The sequence below is a fragment of the Suillus paluster genome (assembly GCF_016628075.1).
Source record: "Suillus paluster strain FC165 chromosome Unknown EDB91scaffold_162, whole genome shotgun sequence".
Classification (NCBI taxonomy): Eukaryota; Fungi; Basidiomycota; class Agaricomycetes; order Boletales; family Suillaceae; genus Suillus; species Suillus paluster.
The window spans coordinates 16132-36641 of record NW_024537722.1 but is presented as its reverse complement, the minus strand read 5'-3'; the positions used below and the strand labels follow the sequence as shown (position 1 = coordinate 36641).

Below are 20510 nucleotides of genomic sequence, written 5' to 3'. Positions count from 1 at the left end.
AGTTTTCGGACCTTCTTTGCCTCGTATCTTTCCACCACGACGTCCGGGGACCTCGACACATCCTGGGCTGCGTAAGTCGCTGCCCACGATGAACTCGCACTTTTAACCTCGTCTCTCGCATCTCTCGTTCCCGAGTTATGGCCGGAACAATCCTCCTCGGTCTTCTGCAGCGAGGAGGAGGGACACATGGCTCCATATCTTTTCCTCACGACATCCTACCAACCTGATATTCTACCATCCTAATCTATGGACCAATAGCTCGGACTCGCACCAAAAATATTGCCGCTCACTGCTCTGGATCAAAAGTTATGGTCCGGTCTTCGAGGTACAAGGGGTGGAGGGCAGGAGGAGAGGACGGTGAGCTCATTTTTTTTTCCCTACTGCGCCCTATCAAACTCACGTTCTATAGACCATTACCTCAAACCTGCGCAAAAGAATTTGCTGCTCACTTCTCTGGGTCGAACATTATCCCACAGATGATTAAGTTAGTGGTTCTCGGTTAGAATTGAGATCATATTCTTTTCGGGTTAGGCTAGCTTGGCGGTTAGGCTTGTTAGGCTAGTTGATTATAACCTTACAAAACCAAGAGGTTACCATTTCTGATGTGCGCGAGCAAGGAAACGTCGGGGTAAAACTGGAACGATCTTAGTCTTCAAGCTCTTCTGCCCAACCAATTAAGCGCCATACTTTTAATAACTTGCAAACTAGCCGCTGAGATGCGCCATCTGCCCTCATTCAAATTGGTATATGAGTCCATGACGATGCTCACGCGCTGCACGCCGAGAAATGTAGAATACGCCGTTCCTGTAACGAATTACAAAGGCAAGATATATCGCCATGCACGACACAAAGGGCTCGAGGCTTGGCAGTGTTAGGTAGGGTATACGCGCACCCCACCGCTATAAAGGACTGCACCATGTGGACTGGACGAATCAGAAAATGACGCACAGGTACATACAAATAGTAGCGTTCATGAATCTCTCAGATGTTTCAGCTCATACTGAAACAACGGGTGTGCGACTCCCTTTGTTGATGAAGGTTTATCTCAGCAGCATCTGGGTCACGTACCATGCTTAGTCACATTAATAGATTCTAACAGACCCCTAGCTTTCACCGATTCGGGACACCCGAGCACCGTGTCTATACATCTAGCGTCAATCGTCCTGGAAGTCGCCAAAGTCCCTTTTTACCTTCATTAATATTGTTTATACCTCTATTGAAGCAGACGTCATTATCTCGTCAAACGCCTACGTTAAATTTTGATACCATGTACGTTATTCAAATTTTGTGGCCTTAGCGTATTACTATTATCACTATTATTCCCAGACTTGTTGGCGAATCCACGACATCACTCCTTGTATACCCTGTCCACAATTGAAAATAATGACACATTGTCAATTTCCAATGACGAATTCATGGAATCCACGCCAAACAAGGTATCACCTATTGTCCCGTTACCACATCCGTCGATCATTTACCACATGTGATCCGGTGGACCAAATATTACACAATGGAACGTTCAAGTAATTCATTTCATTCCAATATTGCTGCTTTCCTCCTACTTTCATCATCGTCGAACGCCAACGTTTGACTTAACACTCTAACGCACTCCTGAATCTCTAGCTGGTAATTCTAGCTAGACATTCAAATCTTTAACATCGAACGTTAACGTTTGATTTATTCATCGCTGCTTTCCTCCTACTTTCATCATCGTCGAACGCCAACGTTTGACTTGACACTCTAACGCACTCCTGAATCTCTAGCTGGTAATTCTAGCTAGACATTCAAATCTCCAACATCGAACGTTAACGTTTGACTCTCGCCTCTTGCTGCGACATCTCACATCATCGCGCACTCAGCGTTTGATACCAAGCATTCCTCGCACCGAACTCAATGCCTCTGGACAAGTCTCGCGTAGAAAGGCCGCCCGGCCGCCCGCCTCGCAGAACCATCCAATGCATGTCGGCTAGTAAACGCAGGTCATCTGCCTCCGGTGTGGACGACAGCGACGACGACGAATCGGATCACGACGACGACGACACGACGACCAATGGAAGATCTCTGGTTCATGCCATCCGCCAGAGTTCTACCTCCTTCAACAGTCGCATGGCCCGAATGCGTTATCCCACCTTCCTGCAGCAAGCCGATGGATCAATCGAGGGCAAATATTCCCAGATACGCTGCCTCTCCCAGATGACCTTCGGCAGCTCTGCGCTGCAATTTTGACAATCCCAGACGGCATGCTCACGTCGTTACTGCCTCGCGACGATATTTCGGTCGCATCACTAATCAATCATCGTCTCCCACAAATTGCAATGTGGCCATTCGACCAAAGTATACAGTTCGATGAAGACCTCCCTACTGCAACGGTCGACCCTCAGGGACAAATACCTCCTGTGCCATACATCGAACGCCTTGGTAATGAGTTTGGGCAAGCGCTCCTTGACGGGAAGCGCTCGATACGTGATCCGCGCAACCTAAATACTCTGCTCCCTCTGTGGGTTATCGAATTTTGGTGGGCGCTGCACTCCGCGCACGAACACAAGACGCATTGGGTGAAGGCAGCGCGTTGGATACGGGAGAAGCAGAAGACGGGAAGAGACTTAGAGCTGTTCAGAGAGGCAGAGACGCTGCTCCGCCTTCTTCCCTGGAACAGGTCGCTTCGTGGGCCAGCTGCGACCAGTCGCAGAACCACAAACCACCTACGTTTATTTTTGTCAGATCACCGCTGTTTGTCCGAGACTCTTGTCGATCTGATGACAGCCTCTCTTGTCTCTTTCCTGCCTGTGCAACGCCATGACGTTATCATCGCAAACACCAGCTTCGGCGATGCGATCTGCAGGGCAAAGCATATCTCCTATCACAATCGGCCGCACCGCCATCTCCAGGAAATTGAAGATGATGCAAAGAAACACAGATATCTTTATGCTACAGTGCACGTACCCACGCTGGATCATTTTATTGCCTTTGCGATTGATTTTGAAACAAAGTCCTTTAAATACGGTAAGAGCCCTCCACTTTCAACTTGGAACTCATAAAGCTAATGTGAATGCAGGCGACTCTCTTTATTCAAAAAATGCCCCGTCTGATATCATCCAGAAGCTCCAATGGTGGTTCTGCAAACGCTTCGGTGGAGAATTTCGCAACGACGGAGGTGTCTTACCGCACGGTGTCCAGAAGGACACATGCTGTTGTGCGCTGTTCGCGATCAACACTGTCGCGCATAACGTCCTTGGACACACGCTCGGCGTCCCCCATCCTGCCTCTGATCGAGCGAGATGGTTTTCAGTAATTGCGAGAAGCCAGATCGAAGACCCACAAGTCGTACAGCGGGAGATGGAGCAGCGACTCGAGGAAGAGAGGCAGGAGGAAGAACGTCAGGAGAAGGAGAGGATGGAGCAAGTTAGGCTGGAGCAAGAGCGTCAAGAGAAAGAGACGACGGAGAAAGAACGCCAAGAGAAGGAGAGGCTCGAGCAAGAGCGTCAAGAGAAAGAGAGGTTGGATGGATCAAGAGCGCCAAGAGAAAGAGAGGCTGGAGCAAGAACGCCAGGAGAAGGAGAGGATGGAGCAAGTTAGGCTGGAGCAAGAGCGCCAGGAGAAGGCGAGGCTGGAGCAAGAACGCCAGGAGAAGGATAGGCTGGAGCAAGAGCGCCAGGAGAAGGCGAGGCTGGAGCAAGAACGCCAGGAGAAGGAGAGGATGGAGCAAGTTAGGCTGGAGCAAGAGCGCCAGGAGAAGGTGAGGCTGGAGCAAGAACGCCAGGAGAATGAGAGGCTGGAGCAAGAGCGCTGGGAGCAAGAGAGGATGGAGCAAGACGTTATCATGGCTGACGATGCACATGAAAACGACCAGCACATGCATGTCGATGAGTACCGTCCACCTGCCATGGCACATTCCTCGCCACCTGAGCACGAGCTTGAGCCTGGCGAACTTGAGTCGTCTATCCACAACCGCCCTCTTCTATCGCAACACAATGGCGCGACTGGCGATCGTGGCAGACGACGCTCTCATGACCGTCAAGAACGGTCTCGTCATGCCATATCTCCTCCCCGCTATAGGCCCTCATCCTATAGGGACTATCCGCATCGTCGACCCGTATCTCCCCCTCGTAATCGCAGCACACGGTCATCCTACAGAGACTATCCTTCCTCTCAACAGGACCGCATTATTCCTCCTCGTTACAGCCGATCACGCTCTCCGGTTGGATACCAACCGTCTGCGCGCTACCAGAGTCCTAGAAGGCGTCGCTGTAAGTGTCCCTTCAACTTAGGTTTAGCTAGCAATTAATTTCTGTCGTTTGCAGCACCCTCCCCCTCTTATCCGTCCTCATCACGCCATAACCTTCAAAGAACGGGTCCTCGTGAGTTTCCAACCTAATTCATGCCATCATTTGACTAAATCTGTATAGCAGCTCGCACATCGTGCTATCCTACTCCGCCTTCCCAACTCTCGGCTCCTGCTGTGAGCTCACTTGCAGGCTTCGACAGGATGAATCACCCCGTCGCTCAGACTGACAAGACTCGCTGGATCATCGCACGTACAAGCCATCTTGTTCAGTTTGACAAACCGACTGCCGTGAACCTGTCGATGATCAACCACCCCTCCTACCGCTCCCTGCACGTCATTTCTCGCGGCCGTTTAGTAGTCTCCAAGAGAACTGAATTACGACTCCGTCTTTGGCGAGATCAGTATCCAGACGTACCCCTGTGGTTTTTCGCAGTTCGCTGTATCTCAAGAGGACTCGATTGGAGAGTCTTCGTCAGTTCATACAATCTCATCGGTCCAAACCCCGCATATCAAATCACTCCGCCTCCCTACATTAGTGCCACGCATCCGCCACTCGCCAACGACACCTTGCAGGAGTACGAATATCGCGTCCGAGCCCTCCTGCAACTTCCATACGCCAGGCGCTTTCTCACAATGGGCGGTATAGTGTGGCGCGTCGCATTGCACTACGGCCCCCCCAGCCTTTTTTCCGCTGCCCTGTCCGGTCCATCCATAGATGCTTACATGCATCACCGTGTGGATCGCGTTGGCTCAGATATCGATGACACAGTGACCCCCGATGCCGTCGCACTGCTGCTAGGCACCTCCCTCACGGGTCGCAGCGTATGGCCTCCTCACGATACTTTTGAAAGGTTCCAGAAGTGGCACGGAGAATGGTCCGAGGGTTGGGAGGACTGGTTCAACAAGCGCATCACCGCCCTATATAGGCCGTCGATGCAGACACCGGCGCAGGCTTCATTCCTCACCCGTAAAGCGTGGGTTGACATGCACCGTAAACACACGATAATTGCATTTCAAAGCTCTGGCACAGACGGAACAGACGCTCAGGCAGCACGGCTATGCGAAGAGCTTTGCCAAGCGTATCCATCGATGGAATCATATAATGCTTTACCTTAGAAGTCGTCATTTCGTTCATATCCGTGAGCTGCTTGGTTAATTATCCAATTTCTGGTAACTATGTCACTTCTTCAGTGCGTAGTGGTACTTTCTAGATATCCAGTCTGAAAATCGGGCTATTCGTCTGCACTCCTTGCCGTCGATTCATTCATTCTATCCCAATAACCGAGCTTGGGTCGTCGTCGTTTACATATTATATACATACCGCACATACATAGCATATATACAGCAATGGAATGTACTTTTACTTCTTATACACCGGTGCGGTTGCGGACGTCACCGAGTGCAAACGAGGTTTTCGCCTCGATATCATGCAAAAAATTTGCAAAAATCAAGCAAATCAACCCAAGACTATAAGCAAACTAATCACAACTGAATTTTTCGCAACGCACAATGCTGCCAACTGACGAGCAAATTTCCCATTTATCCGACCATAGCGATGACGCCGCCAACGGAAAAATGCTATGCGGCTTCGCCATCGTCCATGAAAAGGTCTAACTATAACTTATTACAATGTACAATACTGCACAAGCGACGAAGTCATCAAAGTCAGTCATCAAAGTCATCAAAGTCCGTCAACGAAGTCATCAAAGTCAGTCATCAAAGTCAACGAAGTCAGTCATCAAAGTCAGTCAACGAAGTCATCAAAGTCATCAAAGTAGGTCGGTCATCAAAGAAAGTCATCAAAGTCATCAAAGTCCGTCATCAAAGTCATCAAAGTATCTCATTCAGTGCATGCGATCCATCTCTTTCTCTCTCGTTCTCTTTCTTCACAATCAATCTGAAGGAGGCACAGGATATCATTTTTGCATTGCATGTAATAGAAGACGGTCATAGTGGTGTCTTTTTGTTCTTTTCTATCGAACTCAAAAGCTATCGTTGCTGTAGGAGTCGCAATCGAAGCGCTTTGCACCCGTCGCCCTGCCCTTGTATCCCTTACCGAATCCTGTTTCTAATTTCTATTCCACGACTAGTTATTATTCTTCAAATAATCAGAATCAGAATTCATGAAGAAAAAAAATAAAGAGTCGTATATCCGTAGGCAGGTTCTAATAAGTACTTTGTTGACCTACTTTATTTCCTATAACACGTTCTTTCCAAGTGACGCCACCAAGTGTGTCCACAACGTCGTTTGCTCACATAATCGTCATGGTTGGCTAACGAGGGCTTCCCGTAATCGCTGGACCAAACACCCACAACTCCTTTCCCATTACTCACGATGATGACGAGCGTCAACGCTTGTCGGTTCCGACACTCGCAGGTATATAGATGCTGTTATGACATCATATAAAAGCCAAACATGGCATGACAGATAATATTACGTAGTCACGCTGCCACAGTCCACCTCTTTTTCCCCTACACCCATCACCTCATCCAAGAGACCTTTGCTTCGTAATTTCGAGGCAAATTTTTGCATGCGACCATTCTTTCTGACCTCGAGTTATCCCTAACTAAAATTTGGTTCTACATCTCAGCAAACTGCTGTCGAACGTCAACGCTTGATTTCTCCTGAGTATGGTCGAACGCCAACGTTTGTCCATTCGTCTCAGAAACCGCTATCGAACGTCAACGTTTGATTCCTCCAAGTATGGTCGAACGCCAACGTTTGTCCATACATCTCAGAAACCGCTATCGAACGTTGATTCTCCCATGCACTGCGTCTCAAACCGCTATCGAACGTCAACGTTTGATTTCTCCTGAGTATGGTCGAACGCCAACGTTTGTCCATACGTCTCAGAAACCGCCATCGGACGTTAACGTTTGATTTCTCCTATGCACACTGCGTCTCAACAAACCGCTATCGAACGTCAACGTTTGTCCATGCATCTTAGAAACCGCCATCGAACGTCGACGTTTGATTTCTCCCAAGTATGGTCGAATGCCAACGTTTGTCCATACATCTCAGAAACCGCTATCGAACGTCAACGTTTGATTTCTCCTATGCACTGTACATCTCAGCAAGTCTCCGTCTAACGCCAACGTTTCAGCTAACCTCCGTCGAACGTCAACGTTTGACTCTCGTGCCCCACGCCGTCCATTCTCTCGTTGTAATCTTGAAGCAGATGTCAAAACGCTCTCTGACTTCTCGGCTCGCATATGCTCACTATTCACACGCGAGTGACATCCTGAGTTTCTTATTTTCTTATTCCACCATCGCTCCAGAAGGAGTAGCGCTAGTTGCGCAGCAGTTCAACCTTATAAGAAAATCCCACCAGATTACACCAACATCAAGAGAGTTCCTCGATGCTCGTACAACAGATCCCTCGTCGTCCACCCTCTCAGTCGACCCTGACTTCAGATTCACCTCCCAGCTATGCTACATGGCAACAAAGAATGAAGCGAGTTGCGCTGCAGCTCTGGCATGTTCACGCCCAGGCCATGATCTTCCAACCTAACCTCCGCCAGAACCTTGTGTTTGGGGATGCGAAACTCATCCCACTCCATCAGCAAATGAAACCTTTATTGAGATCTGTGAAAGTTGCATGGGTCTGCAAACTGATCAATGGACCAACTATGCAATGCCCAGATTGACAGTAAAGTGAGAGCTCGCGGATATCTCAGAAGTTTGCAGCAAAGCGCTTTCCTCTCCCTGGGCAACAATTGCCGCGGAGCGGTCCGCAAAATGCTCCTCTCAAGTCGGCCACAATGGCCGAGGCGGGAGAGGGACAAAAGACTTGTGTCGGTATCTTGACAATCGAAGAAGATTTATATGCCCAAGGGATTGCATAAGGGGCACTAATTAGGCAACGCTGCCAACAGTGCCAAGATTTAAAGTTATGTAAATTTCCAGTTGAACTGTAACCTTCCAAGAAAAGCCAGTCAATCCTGTCAAAGGCGCAGCTTGGGTCTTCGGTTCGCTTCTCTGCCTGCGAGGAGCTAACCCATCAACTTTCTCTGGCGTCCCATCGCCTCAACGAGGTCCTCAAAGCCCTCGACCCAGACGCCTATAAATCCCACTGCGAACTGCGCAATGCCCTTATGGAACGCTACGCCCACGTCCGATCCCGAGCAAGCATCGACCCATCTTCATTCCAAGGCCGTTCGGTTATTTACAACCGACAGACCCCCAATCACGTCGATCGCCGAGACCCCCGCCTTGCGTGGACTCCCCTTTTCACACTTGGATCGTTCAAGGGTGGTAATTTGCGTGTCCGGAAGCTGGGGCTTAGAATGTGGTATGGTCCTGGGGCTTGTGTCTTTATTCGCGGAGCCATGTTCGCTCACGAGATCGAGTCGTTTGATGGAGGTCAACGTATTTCCATTGCTCATTTCTGTCATGACTCCGTTTGGAAGGACGCCGGCGTAGAGTTCATTACTACTGGTGTTTAAATTAGCTTGTATTTAGCATGTTCCAATATATGATGTCCCCAAAGTCACCAACGTCATCAAAGTCATCAAAGTCATCAACGTAGGTCAAAGTCGGTCACCAAAGTCATCAAAGTCATCAACGTCATCAAAGTCACCAAAGTCATCAACGTCACCAAAGTCATCAAAGTCATTGTAATGGACATATTTGGAAATACGACTCAAACAACGCAGCGCATTGCGTTCACCTTTTACCTCCATCAAATGTTGTCAACCTACCTACAAGACCTCTCCTTCATAATATCGAAGGAGACGTCCGCATGCAGTCATCCTTCCCTCTCCGCATCGAACACCAACATCTGACCCCGCTCTTCGCGGAACCCCGCCCAACGCATCGTTGAACGCCAACGTTTGATACTTCGCTTGACGTTTCAAGACTTCACCAACGCGAGCCAATCTCAATCTGGAAGACCCTAATCGAATCACACTGATCAGAACAACATCATGCATACCGCGCGCCCTTCTGTGGTCATAACAACGATGAGCGCCAACGCTTGTTCGTTCCGACAACAACAACGAGCGTCAACGCTTGTCAGTTTCCAGCAACTACAACAACAACGAGCGCCAACGCTTGTTCGTTCCGACATCAACGACGAGCGCCAACGCTTATCACAAACACTTACCTCGGTGCACGAGCACCAACCTTTAGGTATCATTTTCTCTTCACCGGCAATTATTCACTAACCTTTCACGCCCGATCTTAATGTCATTCACATGCACGTCTTTATTATCCAGACTATTTAGACTTTTAGTGCGGCTCCGGAGTCCGGACTTCCAAACTTCCAAATTACTGTAAGGATTGCATATCCTCTACACACCGATCATGCTTCAAAGCGAAGACGACGTGACTCCGTTACTCTTCGCATCCGAGTTACAAACTTCCATTTTCATTTCCTTTTACGATCTTACCTTGTGCTCACACTTCACAATCCCTTTCATGTAGCAGGCGAAAAAAAAATGCGACGATGAAAGCCTTCAGGACATGTGGATCGGGATCCCGTTCCTCACTTTCACATTTCCCCCTATTGCACGAAATCATATTCGCCTTCCTCGGCGTCCCAACTGCCACCCAGTCCCTAGACACCTTTACCGAATGGCTTTATACGCCATCTCGTCGTACCAACTTGCGCGGCTGCCGAGAAAACATTAACCTTTATGATCTAGTCCTAGCCTTCTTCGAGTGCACCGAAGAGCTTGCCCTCCTAGACTGGGAGCAGGTATTGGAGGAATCAGGCGCGTAACTCTAGACCCCTGCATTGCATCGCATCATAGCATCACTGTCGTATTCCCTAAATTGCAAGTATTTCGGTATGTACATTAGGATCGGGATAGACACCAAGCGGACAATCGCATTTACCACCCAGCAACGCATCGCATTTGGTTATAACTCATAATATTTAGTGTTCGTCGATATGTAATCTAAGAGACCACCGAAATGTTATTCGCATTTGTGCAAAACGTTGACAAACAGAGTGAAACACAAAGTTACTGAAACATTGTTCCCTCATTTGCTAACCTGTGGATCATCAAATGTGGACCACCTTCATAATTAAATACGGATCACATTCATGTTTCCCACCCTCGCTTCTACTCAGTACATCATCGAACGCCGACGTCTGATAATTTGCCTTGCACGCAACCGATTGATTTCACTTCTCAACGCCGAACGCCAACGTTTGACGCCCTATCCGCCGCGCGATAACCCCGGCCATGCTTCCACCCAACCCCCAACTTCCTAGACCTCCGCATCGTAATTCGAAGCGGACGTCAGGGGGTCAGGGCACTCCTTCGTCGTCATCACACGTATCGACGTCATCCGCGTAAGTGCTGAATGTCCCCAAAATGTCCCTAACCCTAATCACCCTCACATTTACTGCAGGTCATCCCAAAACAATCGATATTTCACGTACTCCCGGGATGCTGACTGCATACTCTCTTCGTCAACGCAGACGTCGTGTCCGTCCTTTGCAGATGTCCGCCAGGACATCACATACGATGACCCCGGTCCCGAAGAAATATTTCATCTGAGACTCAACTTGTCTCGATACACCCAGATCGCGGCTACACCGGACGACATGGAGCTCAAGTATACAGGCCCTCTCCTCCAGCGTCTTGCTTCAATTCGTATAGTTACCCGTGGAACTAAATACACCATGTCTGACGAACAAAAGAAGAGCTGGCAATGGCTTGAGGACACGCTCCATCACGCTTTCACTGCTCTCAGTGCAAACGTTATTCTACCCTTCAGTTTCGCCATCCTCCCTTATCCTTCTCAATACGGATACCTTCGCGATCACAAGACGCATCGTCATGCTTTGCGTTGTGCAAAGACTTCAAGACTGGCCTTTCACTCCCTCCTCGGTCTAGTCAACCTGTTTTACGGTCGGGTTCTATGGAGGTGTGACACTGCACCAAAGAATGCAGAAGCGCCCGCGCCTTCGCCGTCAGACCTATTGCTTCAATATGGGCTTAGCGATGCTCACGTTCGTGACATCATCAGTGCACTACAGCCGGAGATCCTCGGGCGTTGCGTCGGCGTCATTTTCGACCCACCCCACTGTGAAATGGGCGTTTTATACCCCTGGCTCAATCGTATACAAGTCCCGGTCTGGGTGATAGTCGGCAAAGCGCAAGGTCCTTACAACCCCGCTACCTTCAAAAACTACCAGTTCATACAAGCGTCGCCTACAAAAGACGAATTCATACGCATCAGAACAGCAATCGACAAGGCTAACTCTCAAGCAATTCCGTCCATCCCATCTGACACCAATCCCGACTCTTTGGATCGATGGACTGCGCTTGTAGAGGTTCGGGAAAAAAAGCGCGTAGAGTTCCTCTCTACTGCGTCTGACAACATCAAAGCCCGTGTCCGAGAGCGACTTCAAAATGCTGCAAAGTTCGTCCTACCCTCGCGGCGAGACGGAACTCGGTTTTTCCTTTGGTATCGTTCGAAGAAGGGGAGGTTCCGGGGAGAGCTCGATTGTGAAGACGCCAAGACGGAATTTGAGACCAGACCCAAGGAGCAGTTTGTATACGACGAGATCTCCAACGAATGGGATATATGCTCCCTCTTCGAATGCGATGTCGACGCACTGGACGGCGACCCTGGTTTCGAATTCGACGAACCAAATACAAACGACTCTGGCGTCTCGGATGTAACCGTCGCTCATTCCGAGATAAAGACACCCCCTACTCTTCCATCTGACCACAACGAGGTCGGAAGATCCATTCTCTATAATCGCGAGATTTCCCAGGACATTTTGTTCGCTTCTTCACTGGAAGACGTCCTAAGCAGTCGCTACGGACTTGTGTGCTGTTCGCAGACAGAAATACAGTCCCAAAGCGACTATACGGCCATCCAGGATGCCCAATTCAGCGAGATCTACACCGTTCGTAAATACCTCATGGAAATGAACCTCCCCCTCACGCAACCCAAAAACGAATTCGCCATTCGATACTTCATCTCCTGCTTCTTGCTTGACATCACCCCTCCCTCCATCTTGTGGGATCTGCATCCGAACAACATCGACGAACTCGTCGAATCCAATGTGCGTTTCAAGTACACATTCGTTCAAGATAACGCTCGCACCGGTTACCTCCTACACCCACAAGATGAAAGATACAATCGACCATGGGACCTCCTCATTCACAGCGCGGTGTCCGTCGTCCAAGGTATCAGAGAACGATGGGGCCCATCTCTAGAGGACGTCGTCCTCTCCTTATTTGAACGTGGCATCAATTTTACACTCGTTTTCAATGCCCAAGTCGCGCATCCCTCATTTGCTCGTCCCAGAACCGTCTTTGAGTCGATCCTCCGTCCGCACGGGTGGTTGCCGGACAAATACGAGTATGCAGACTACGAAAATCGAAGAGGTCGATTGCTAAACCTGCCTCACGTACGCGTCGCTGTCGCTCAAGGTGGCATACTCTGGCGTCTCTGCAAACAGGAGCTTGCTAGCGATATACCAAACGGCCCCTCCAAAGACGTACAGTTTTTCGCAGATACATCTCCCGATGCACCTAAACGGTATCTCTCCGATACTCTGAGCGACGACGAGATCAACATTCTCTGCGGTGTCTATCACATTGCTACCGGTCAGTTTTTATTTACACGTTCAACGTCATTTTCTTACTAGTTTGTTCTTAACAGGCAGAGGCAATCAGACGGCAATATCATCATGGTGGCCTACCCCAAAACAATGGTCGTCGTCTGGTTTGGACGTTGGGTACTGGAACCATTCCGCTGAAAACGTGTTTCAGTCGAGGCTCAAAGCCATACGCGAAGGGCGAGCCGAGTTGAGGGGCGCTAAACAATGGAAGAGCGAGATGAGTTACTACAAGAACCCGACGAGGAAATTTATCGGTGCTGTCGAAAAAGAATGCATCGATTTTCTGCAGAACAGCGCATTGTAATACTATTTGTCCATAGCATTTTCTTCAATCATCATGTAAAGTCTGGCCATGCGATAGCACCGCGTATTCTCAACTTTCACGAGAAAGAAGTCACAGTCTTAGTTAATTATATACAGGGATGTGCATACATTATTCAGAACATATAGACGATGCGAGCGTGCCAGGGCGTTCCATTCAAAGTCAGTCATCAAAGTCATCAACGTAGGTCAAAGTCGGTCATCGAAGTCATCAAAGTTTGTCATCAAAGCCATCAAAGTCGGTCATCAAAGTCATCAAAGTAATTCATCAAAGTCATCAAAGTTTGTCATCAAAGCCATCAAAGTCGGTCATCAAAGTCATCAAAGTAATTCATCATTTCATTTAGTGCATGTGATCCATCTCTTTCTCTCTCGTTCTCTTTCTTCACAGTCAATCTGAAGGAGGCACAGGATATCATTTTTGCATTGCATGTAATAGAAGACGGTCATAGTGGTGTCTTTTTGTTCTTTTCTATCGAACTCAAAAGCTATCGTTGCTGTAGGGGTCGCAATCGAAGCGCTTTGCACCCGAATCCTCTTTTTATTCCACAACTAGTTATCATTCTTCGAGTAATCAGAATCAGAGGCGTGTTCTTGAAAATAAAATAAAACAAGTGTAAGTAGTCAAGACTGTCGTCCCTTAACCGCTACGCCCAAAGGCAGTCATAATGAAAGCTCATGCACATGCTTCGTTATTGTGGACAGTGTTTATGCTGATTATAGGAACTCACGTAAGCTAACGGCCTTACATGCAGGTCAATCGTACATCCATAAGAACGTCCTAATACCAATATTATTTATACTAAGTACTTTGCTGACCTACTTTATCTCCTATAACACATTGTTGGACCCTCCAAATCACAACCCTAACGTAAGTGGTGGCCCACACTGTAAGATCCACTTATGTAATTCGAGGTTACTTAAGTACCTAACCGTCATGTTCACGTTCACTAATCTAACGCACTCGATATCTCAACGGCGTAATTTCTCCGTTGACATACCATGCCGCAACCATTGAAATACCCTGAACTGGCACATCTACCCCCCGATGAGAAGCACAAAGAACAACAGCGCAAATGGCACCAGGCGATAAACGCCGACCCCGAGAAAAAGGCCAGACGACGGGAACTCAATAGACTAAGTAAACAGAGATCGCGCGCACGGAAAATGGACACGGAACAGCAAGAAACGGAAGGACAGCCTTCTCGAAAGCGGCGCCGTACTGCAGCAACTACAAACTCTGCAGCGGGACCTTCCAACATCGCGGAGCCGTTCAATGCCCCAGATATTACCGAGCCCTCCACCTCCTCTCACCAGCCATTTGTTTCTATCCCTATCGATCCCGCACTCTTACCGCAGCCACCCAACAATACCGAGGTCACCACCCGCCGCGCATGCGATGCTGCCACGGCGACGGTACATCCAAGTACTCGCGATATCATGGTGACGACCGAAACCCCACACACGTGTGACGTATCCGTCATGACCGAACCTGCACCTGCACCTGCACCTCCCTCGCCAGCTTTGTCGACCCTCACTAACCTCGACATGGACTTGGCATCTGATATCATTGGGATTGAGGTGCCCGAACAGTCGGAGACCATTCAATGGTCTGATGGGCGTACCACGGTACTGCCATGTATTTGGGAGGGCGGTGTAAATATATGCCACAACGATGCCGAGTTCGTCAAATTCCTTGCCCAGCTTCCGGAATCCTGTCCTGGTTCAGCGCACGTTGTCCACGCACATTACCGTGATTGGAGTTCGAAACCGATGGAGTTATGCGAACTCGTTAACGAGGCCCTTCGCGATGGAAAAGTCTTTCTTCTTCGCGGGCGCCATAAACCTGAGCCAGCCGCGCTGGATCTCGACTACCTAGAACGTTACGGTATATCGTCTACAAGGCCTATCGTTGCACACGGTAAGTCCGTTTGCTTTTGCATTGCTTCCCAGAAAGCCTTATACTTTTCAACAGATGTCAAAACGCGCGTAGCAGACTTCACATATCCGCAAATGACAAGCACTGTCCAACAGTTCATCCGCGACATCCGCGACCCTAACAAGATACGATTTGTTCTCGACCTTCCATTTTTACAGGGGGGTCTCCCATTCTCCCTCAGGTGAGTACCCCACCGTCCTCTCCCTTCATCGCTCTAACCTAACCTAACCTAGCACCATCGATCATGGCAGGGCCGCATGGAATCTAACTGTAACTGCCGCGCAAGAACCAGTCCATCCCGACAACTTCTTTGTGACGGGGTGGGCTTTACTTCACCACGCCGGGGTCCTCACATATTTTCACCACGACGCTGACGGGGCAGCCACTCATGTCACGATAGATAACTTTAACGGCACAAAATTTTGGTGTGTGGCTTTCCCAAAATATGGACACAAGATTCCCCGGACAACGCTCAGTACAATTGCCGAACTCTTCACCGACCTTGGGAACAACCGCGAGCAGATCGAATCCAATTGGGATTTCGAAACAGTCACTCTCTTGCCAGGAGATCTCCTGTGAGTCATCTCCCCGTACATTTCGTTCGTTTAAGCTTACTTTTGCAAGTATTCAACCTCCTGGACAGTTCCACGCGGTCTATACACCTGTCGCGACGTTTGCTACCGGCGGTCATTTCTACAATCATCAGTACATGCATTTGACGGAACTTTCCCGTTACATCGACCACTACAAGGGACCCACCTTCACTAACCAGATTCACGAACACTCAATCGCCACGTTTGAGCGAATGATTATAAACCTGCCGTACCTACCCCGCCGCGTCAGTAAGTGGTGGTTCTCATCGCCCCATATTTGCAGCATCTGACATCTCCAAAAGCAATATACAGCAGGTCTCTCATCGCTCTGTGCACCATGGTCATGGAGTCGGAAAAGTATGTGGCTGCTGGGACTGGCAAGAGAAAACGGCAGAAGTTGGAAACTGCCAAACAAGCCTTTGCGATGTCAAATGCGATCGTCACACATTTCTGGACCAACCTCAAGTTGTCAACCAAAAAATATCGCGAAGGGAGTCAAATGCACCCTGGAGATGCCATCGATCGAGACGAACTGATGTCCTGCCTAGCAGAGTTTACCATATCGTAGTCTTCATTGCCTAATATAGTCCTAGGTTAGGGTTAGGATGTTACAGAGGAACGAAAGTTTTGCTCAAATTACCCGGAATATAGTCACATGACCCGTAGTTCAAATCAATGATCCACTAACCCATGATAGTGCTCTTGGAATAATCTCTCCTCGACCATGATAGATATGAGGAACCAAGTGTATACAGTCCGCATCCTTGATGGACGGTAACCTAAAACAAGAACCAGTCAGTGACTCCCAAACTCAAACCCAAAAAGAAACTCACCAATTTACAATACAACCCACAAGCATCGCAATTCAATTCATCATTCAGACCTCATCTCCGAGCTGGGACTCTTCACCCCTGCTGCAGACGCACGGCGCCTCTTGCTGCTCTTCTTCGTGCTGGACGAAATTTGAATGGTGAATACGGGACGGTTGGTGGGCGTGTTCTTGGCAGAACAGTCTTTGGCATGCATGCGTGGGTGTGTACGTGCGAGTGTTGCGGGAGGTGAGAGAACGGGCTAGCCAGAATTACTGGCTAGAGGTCTAGTAGTGCAGTGATAAGTTTAGGTTGGCATTCGATGTCGGACGACTAGCCAGAATTACTGGCTATGGTGGAGATGCTGAACACATAACCAAAAATGTATGCTTACGAACGCAAACCCAAACTAAAGCAAAAGCAAACCGCTCAAAAGCACTTTTCGAACAAAGTCGCATTTGCTGATCGGCGCCCCTAGTAGGAAAGCACTGAAATGAAATGATCGAACCTGACTAATTCACAAGATTGATCGAAAGTGTGGGAACTTTAATGAAATAATTCGGTCAAGTCAGCGGAGTCAGGGAAGTCAGTACTAGTGAAGTCAGTGAAGTCAGCGAAGTCAGTGAGGTCAGTGAAGTCAGCGAAGTCAGTGAAGTCAGTCAGTGAAGTCAGCGAAGTCAGGAGTCAGTAGGAAGTCAGTGAAGTCAGCGAAGTCAGTGAAGTCAGTCAGTGAAGTCAGTGAAGTCAGTGAAGTCAGTCAGTGAAGTCAGTGAAGTCAGCGAAGTCAGTGAAGTCAGTCAGTGAAGTCAGTGAAGTCAGTGAAGTCAGTCAGTGAAGTCAGTGAAGTCAGTGAAGTCAGTGAAGTCAGTCAGTGAAGTCAGTGAAGTCAGTCGAAGTCAGTGAAGTCAGTCAGTGAAGTCAGTGAAGTCAGTGAAGTCAGTGAAGTCAGTGCAGTGAAGTCAGTGAAGTCAGTGAAGTCAGTGAAGTCAGTGAAGTCAGTCAGTGAAGTCAGTGAAGTCAGTGAAGTCGGTAAAGTGACTAGCCACTGTGAACCTCAGACGAGGTGAATTTCACCCGTCAGATCTTCAGATATGACCCGTTCACGGAGTTTCTCCCACCAGCCGCCGTAGTTCGAATCACCAGGTATGGGAACAAGCCACTAATTGTAGCAGGTGCACTTGAGCAGATTCCAATAACCCATATTCACCACCCTCCGAAATGAGGATTATACCAGGCATCCTGCCAGGCCCTGCACCCTCTTAGCTTGTAGTTTACACCTCTTAGTAGAACGTTTTTTTGAATACAATCATACGGTGGCATTTAAGAAAAACCATGAAAATGAAAAAGTTGCACAACCAGACGCTCGAACTTCATGCCACCTCTCTGCTAAACCAAACATTTCGCTCGGTCTTGCCACTGAGTCATAAGCTCATATTAAAAAGTAGGTAGGTTATGAATCCGTGGACTTAGCGCGAAAATACTTGAATGACAATTGTTAGTTATTCAGGTACTACAAACTAGCAGCAACGGGTGATTGATTTTCACTATTCCATGACCGGTTGATCAGCTGTAAGGTGTTTGCTTCGTCAGCCTTCCATCGATTAATGTGTGCAATTCGTTTAATTCGATAGTGAGAGGGTACTGGAAAACTAACTTAACGAAATGAGGAGTCCAAAAATGACACTCCCATATCACGAAACATCATTCGTACGTATCTATTTTACATTGTGTGTATATGATCCGTTGCCTTCTCGTTACATCTGTCGTGGTGAGATTGGTTCAAACTAGGGCTGAGTTCTACTTCTTCGTTTCTAGAATGAGTCGTGAAGTTGTACTGAGGTGGGAGTTGGAGAATTAAATTAACTTCGGGATATATGATAATTGGTTTGAAGTAGTGTAGTGTATAAGGTTAAATGGTAGCGTAGTGGTGTCGTCAGAGATGTGTAAATGACTGAAGACAGGATGAGAGTTCCTCTCTGGAGACCAGCTCACCCGCGTCACTTTGATCGCCACTACGGTAAGCGCGCTGTGCTGCTTCTGTATTGTTGTAGAAGTGGTTGATGATCGTTTTGGCGATCGTTAGGGCTCTACCGGTGCTCTCTGACGCCACGATTTGGTAGCCAGAGTCGTTGTTTGATGCCTTGTGCTTGTCTCGATTGACGATCATGAGACATAGACCGATGACGGCTCTGTGATATAATCCTTCCGATCGCTTTAACAACAAACAACAACGTCGATAAAATCGATCAAAAAGACTTACTGACACTGGGCGAGAGTCGGGGAAGGGCTAACGTCATCCTGTGGAAAGTTTCCAGAGTGTTGTCGTGTACCTGATTGGTGAGGAACTGGGCCTTGCGTGCATCTATGTAGCGAGATAGCTCGGTTAGATGTAGAGATTCGTAATTATAGAAATGTCCGCCCGTGGCAAACGAGGGCACGGGGGTATAAACGGCGTGAACTTGACCCGCAGGTTGGAAACTTGAAGGTGTGAGAAAAAAAACGACGATTTGGATTAGACGCTTACAGTAGGTCGCCGGGTAAGAGCCTTATCACCTCTGCTTCCCAAATCTCCATTATTGCGTCCCGATTTTGTGCGAAATTAGCGAACAGCATCTGGGCCTTCTGAAGGGCTGTTCGGTTGAGTTTCTTTTTAGTACGGAAGACGATCCAGAGCTTGGCGCCTGCTTCAACTCGGAGAACCGTTATTGCACCATCTGAATTGTGATGAGGATAGGTCACGAAGCCCCCTTGGTGAAGTAAAGCCCAAGATTTGACAGTGAAGTTGTCGGGGTGGACTTTTCCGCTGCTGATAGGACAGTCGACTGTCGTCTGGTTCCAGCCATATACAAGGCCGTGATCTAGAAGCCTAGAAGTTGAAGGTTAGGTTAATTTATGAACGTGTAAGCTGGACTAACTGGAAGTCTTGCGGGATACCAAAGTGGGACAGGGGTATATCTAGGATACATTGGATCTTGGAGGGATCGTCGATTGCTTCGACGAATTGTTGGATAGTGCCGTTTAGGTGGGGGTGGGAGAAATCCCGTATTCGCTCTGCGACGTCTGCTCCGAAGCTTCAGTTGCATGCTAGACTAAATGAACGGACTGACCGTGTATAGTGACGCGCATCAGGGGCGATATCCCAAAATGTTTCTCTAGGTACTCTGCATCGATTTCTTCCAGCACATGACTACAGGTGCCTCGAATGACAGCGGGTCTGTCGTGACGAAGAGCTATGCTGACGAGTTGCTGCAATTGATCCCTGTTAAAGCGATTATTGTTGATGTGTACGACGTGCGTTGACGACGGTTTAGATTCTGGAAAGATAGAAAGAAACCGAACGAAAGCGGCATCGTTTTCTTCGCATATGTTGACACCTCTGTTCATCACACAGGGTAGTACCGTCTTGCATCCGTCAGCCCAAGTGATGGTCTTCGATTGTTGCGGAACCTGAATGCCAAGAATGTCAGACGCCAGATCTAAATTGCGGTTGATGGTCTGACGCGGAGGATAGGATGGGTGTGGGTCAGTCATTACCGCTGCTTCTGACATTTGACGAGGCGGTACGAAGTGTGCAGGGTTCTGGAGTGCAGGATGTATCAGGTTAGGGTCAAAAGAATTAGGAGGGGTGGGTTGGGAAGACGAAGCCTCGGCGGGCTCGGGTGCTCGTTGTCTGCGAAACCTCGGGGGTTCTGCACCAGGGTTGGTATTTTCTCTCGACTGTTTTGTACGCTGGCGTTGAGCTCGTTTGCTCTCTCGATTCCGAGCCCTGATCTTCTCCGCTTTCTCAGGATCCTGCATCTGTCTGACAAGCCATAGTCGTTTGCGTTCAGCATCCTGCTGCTCTGGGGTGAGGCCTTCCAAGTCATATCTGAACCTTGGCATGGTAAATTACATGTATTGGTGAAAAAGGGTGAGATGGCTTATCGCATATTGATTTGTCAGCAAACCTTTTTTTTTTAAAAAAAATTAATC

At 48.5% G+C, this 20510-nt stretch overlaps 4 protein-coding genes across 4 annotated transcripts; 3 read left to right on the top strand and 1 right to left on the bottom strand.

Moving 5' to 3' along the window:
• Positions 1 to 1893: 1893 nt before the first annotated feature.
• On the top strand, positions 1894 to 5401 carry EDB91DRAFT_1088025 (uncharacterized protein; the record flags this gene model as incomplete). The annotated part of the gene is made up of 8 exons (XM_041316331.1): positions 1894 to 2064; positions 2103 to 3003; positions 3056 to 3481; positions 3513 to 4013; positions 4057 to 4247; positions 4302 to 4358; positions 4407 to 4459; positions 4486 to 5401. The coding sequence occupies 8 exons, from the start codon at positions 1894 to 1896 to the stop codon at positions 5399 to 5401; spliced, it is 3216 nt and encodes a 1071-aa protein (XP_041169767.1).
• Positions 5402 to 10477: 5076 nt separating this feature from the next.
• EDB91DRAFT_1088023 (uncharacterized protein) lies at positions 10478 to 13180 on the top strand (the record flags this gene model as incomplete). The annotated part of the gene is made up of 3 exons (XM_041316330.1): positions 10478 to 10587; positions 10647 to 12862; positions 12918 to 13180. 3 exons carry the CDS (start codon positions 10478 to 10480, stop codon positions 13178 to 13180), a joined length of 2589 nt encoding a protein of 862 aa, XP_041169766.1.
• Positions 13181 to 14199: 1019 nt separating this feature from the next.
• On the top strand, positions 14200 to 16297 carry EDB91DRAFT_1255925 (uncharacterized protein; the record flags this gene model as incomplete). Its single annotated transcript, XM_041324071.1, has 5 exons — positions 14200 to 15118; positions 15173 to 15317; positions 15370 to 15711; positions 15761 to 15978; positions 16032 to 16297. The coding sequence occupies 5 exons, from the start codon at positions 14200 to 14202 to the stop codon at positions 16295 to 16297; spliced, it is 1890 nt and encodes a 629-aa protein (XP_041169765.1).
• A 2174-nt stretch (positions 16298 to 18471) lies between these two features.
• Positions 18472 to 20420, bottom strand: EDB91DRAFT_1255924 (uncharacterized protein; the record flags this gene model as incomplete). The annotated part of the gene is made up of 5 exons (XM_041324070.1): positions 18472 to 18740; positions 18799 to 19016; positions 19063 to 19404; positions 19454 to 19598; positions 19646 to 20420. The coding sequence occupies 5 exons, from the start codon at positions 20418 to 20420 to the stop codon at positions 18472 to 18474; spliced, it is 1749 nt and encodes a 582-aa protein (XP_041169764.1).
• Positions 20421 to 20510: the final 90 nt, after the last annotated feature.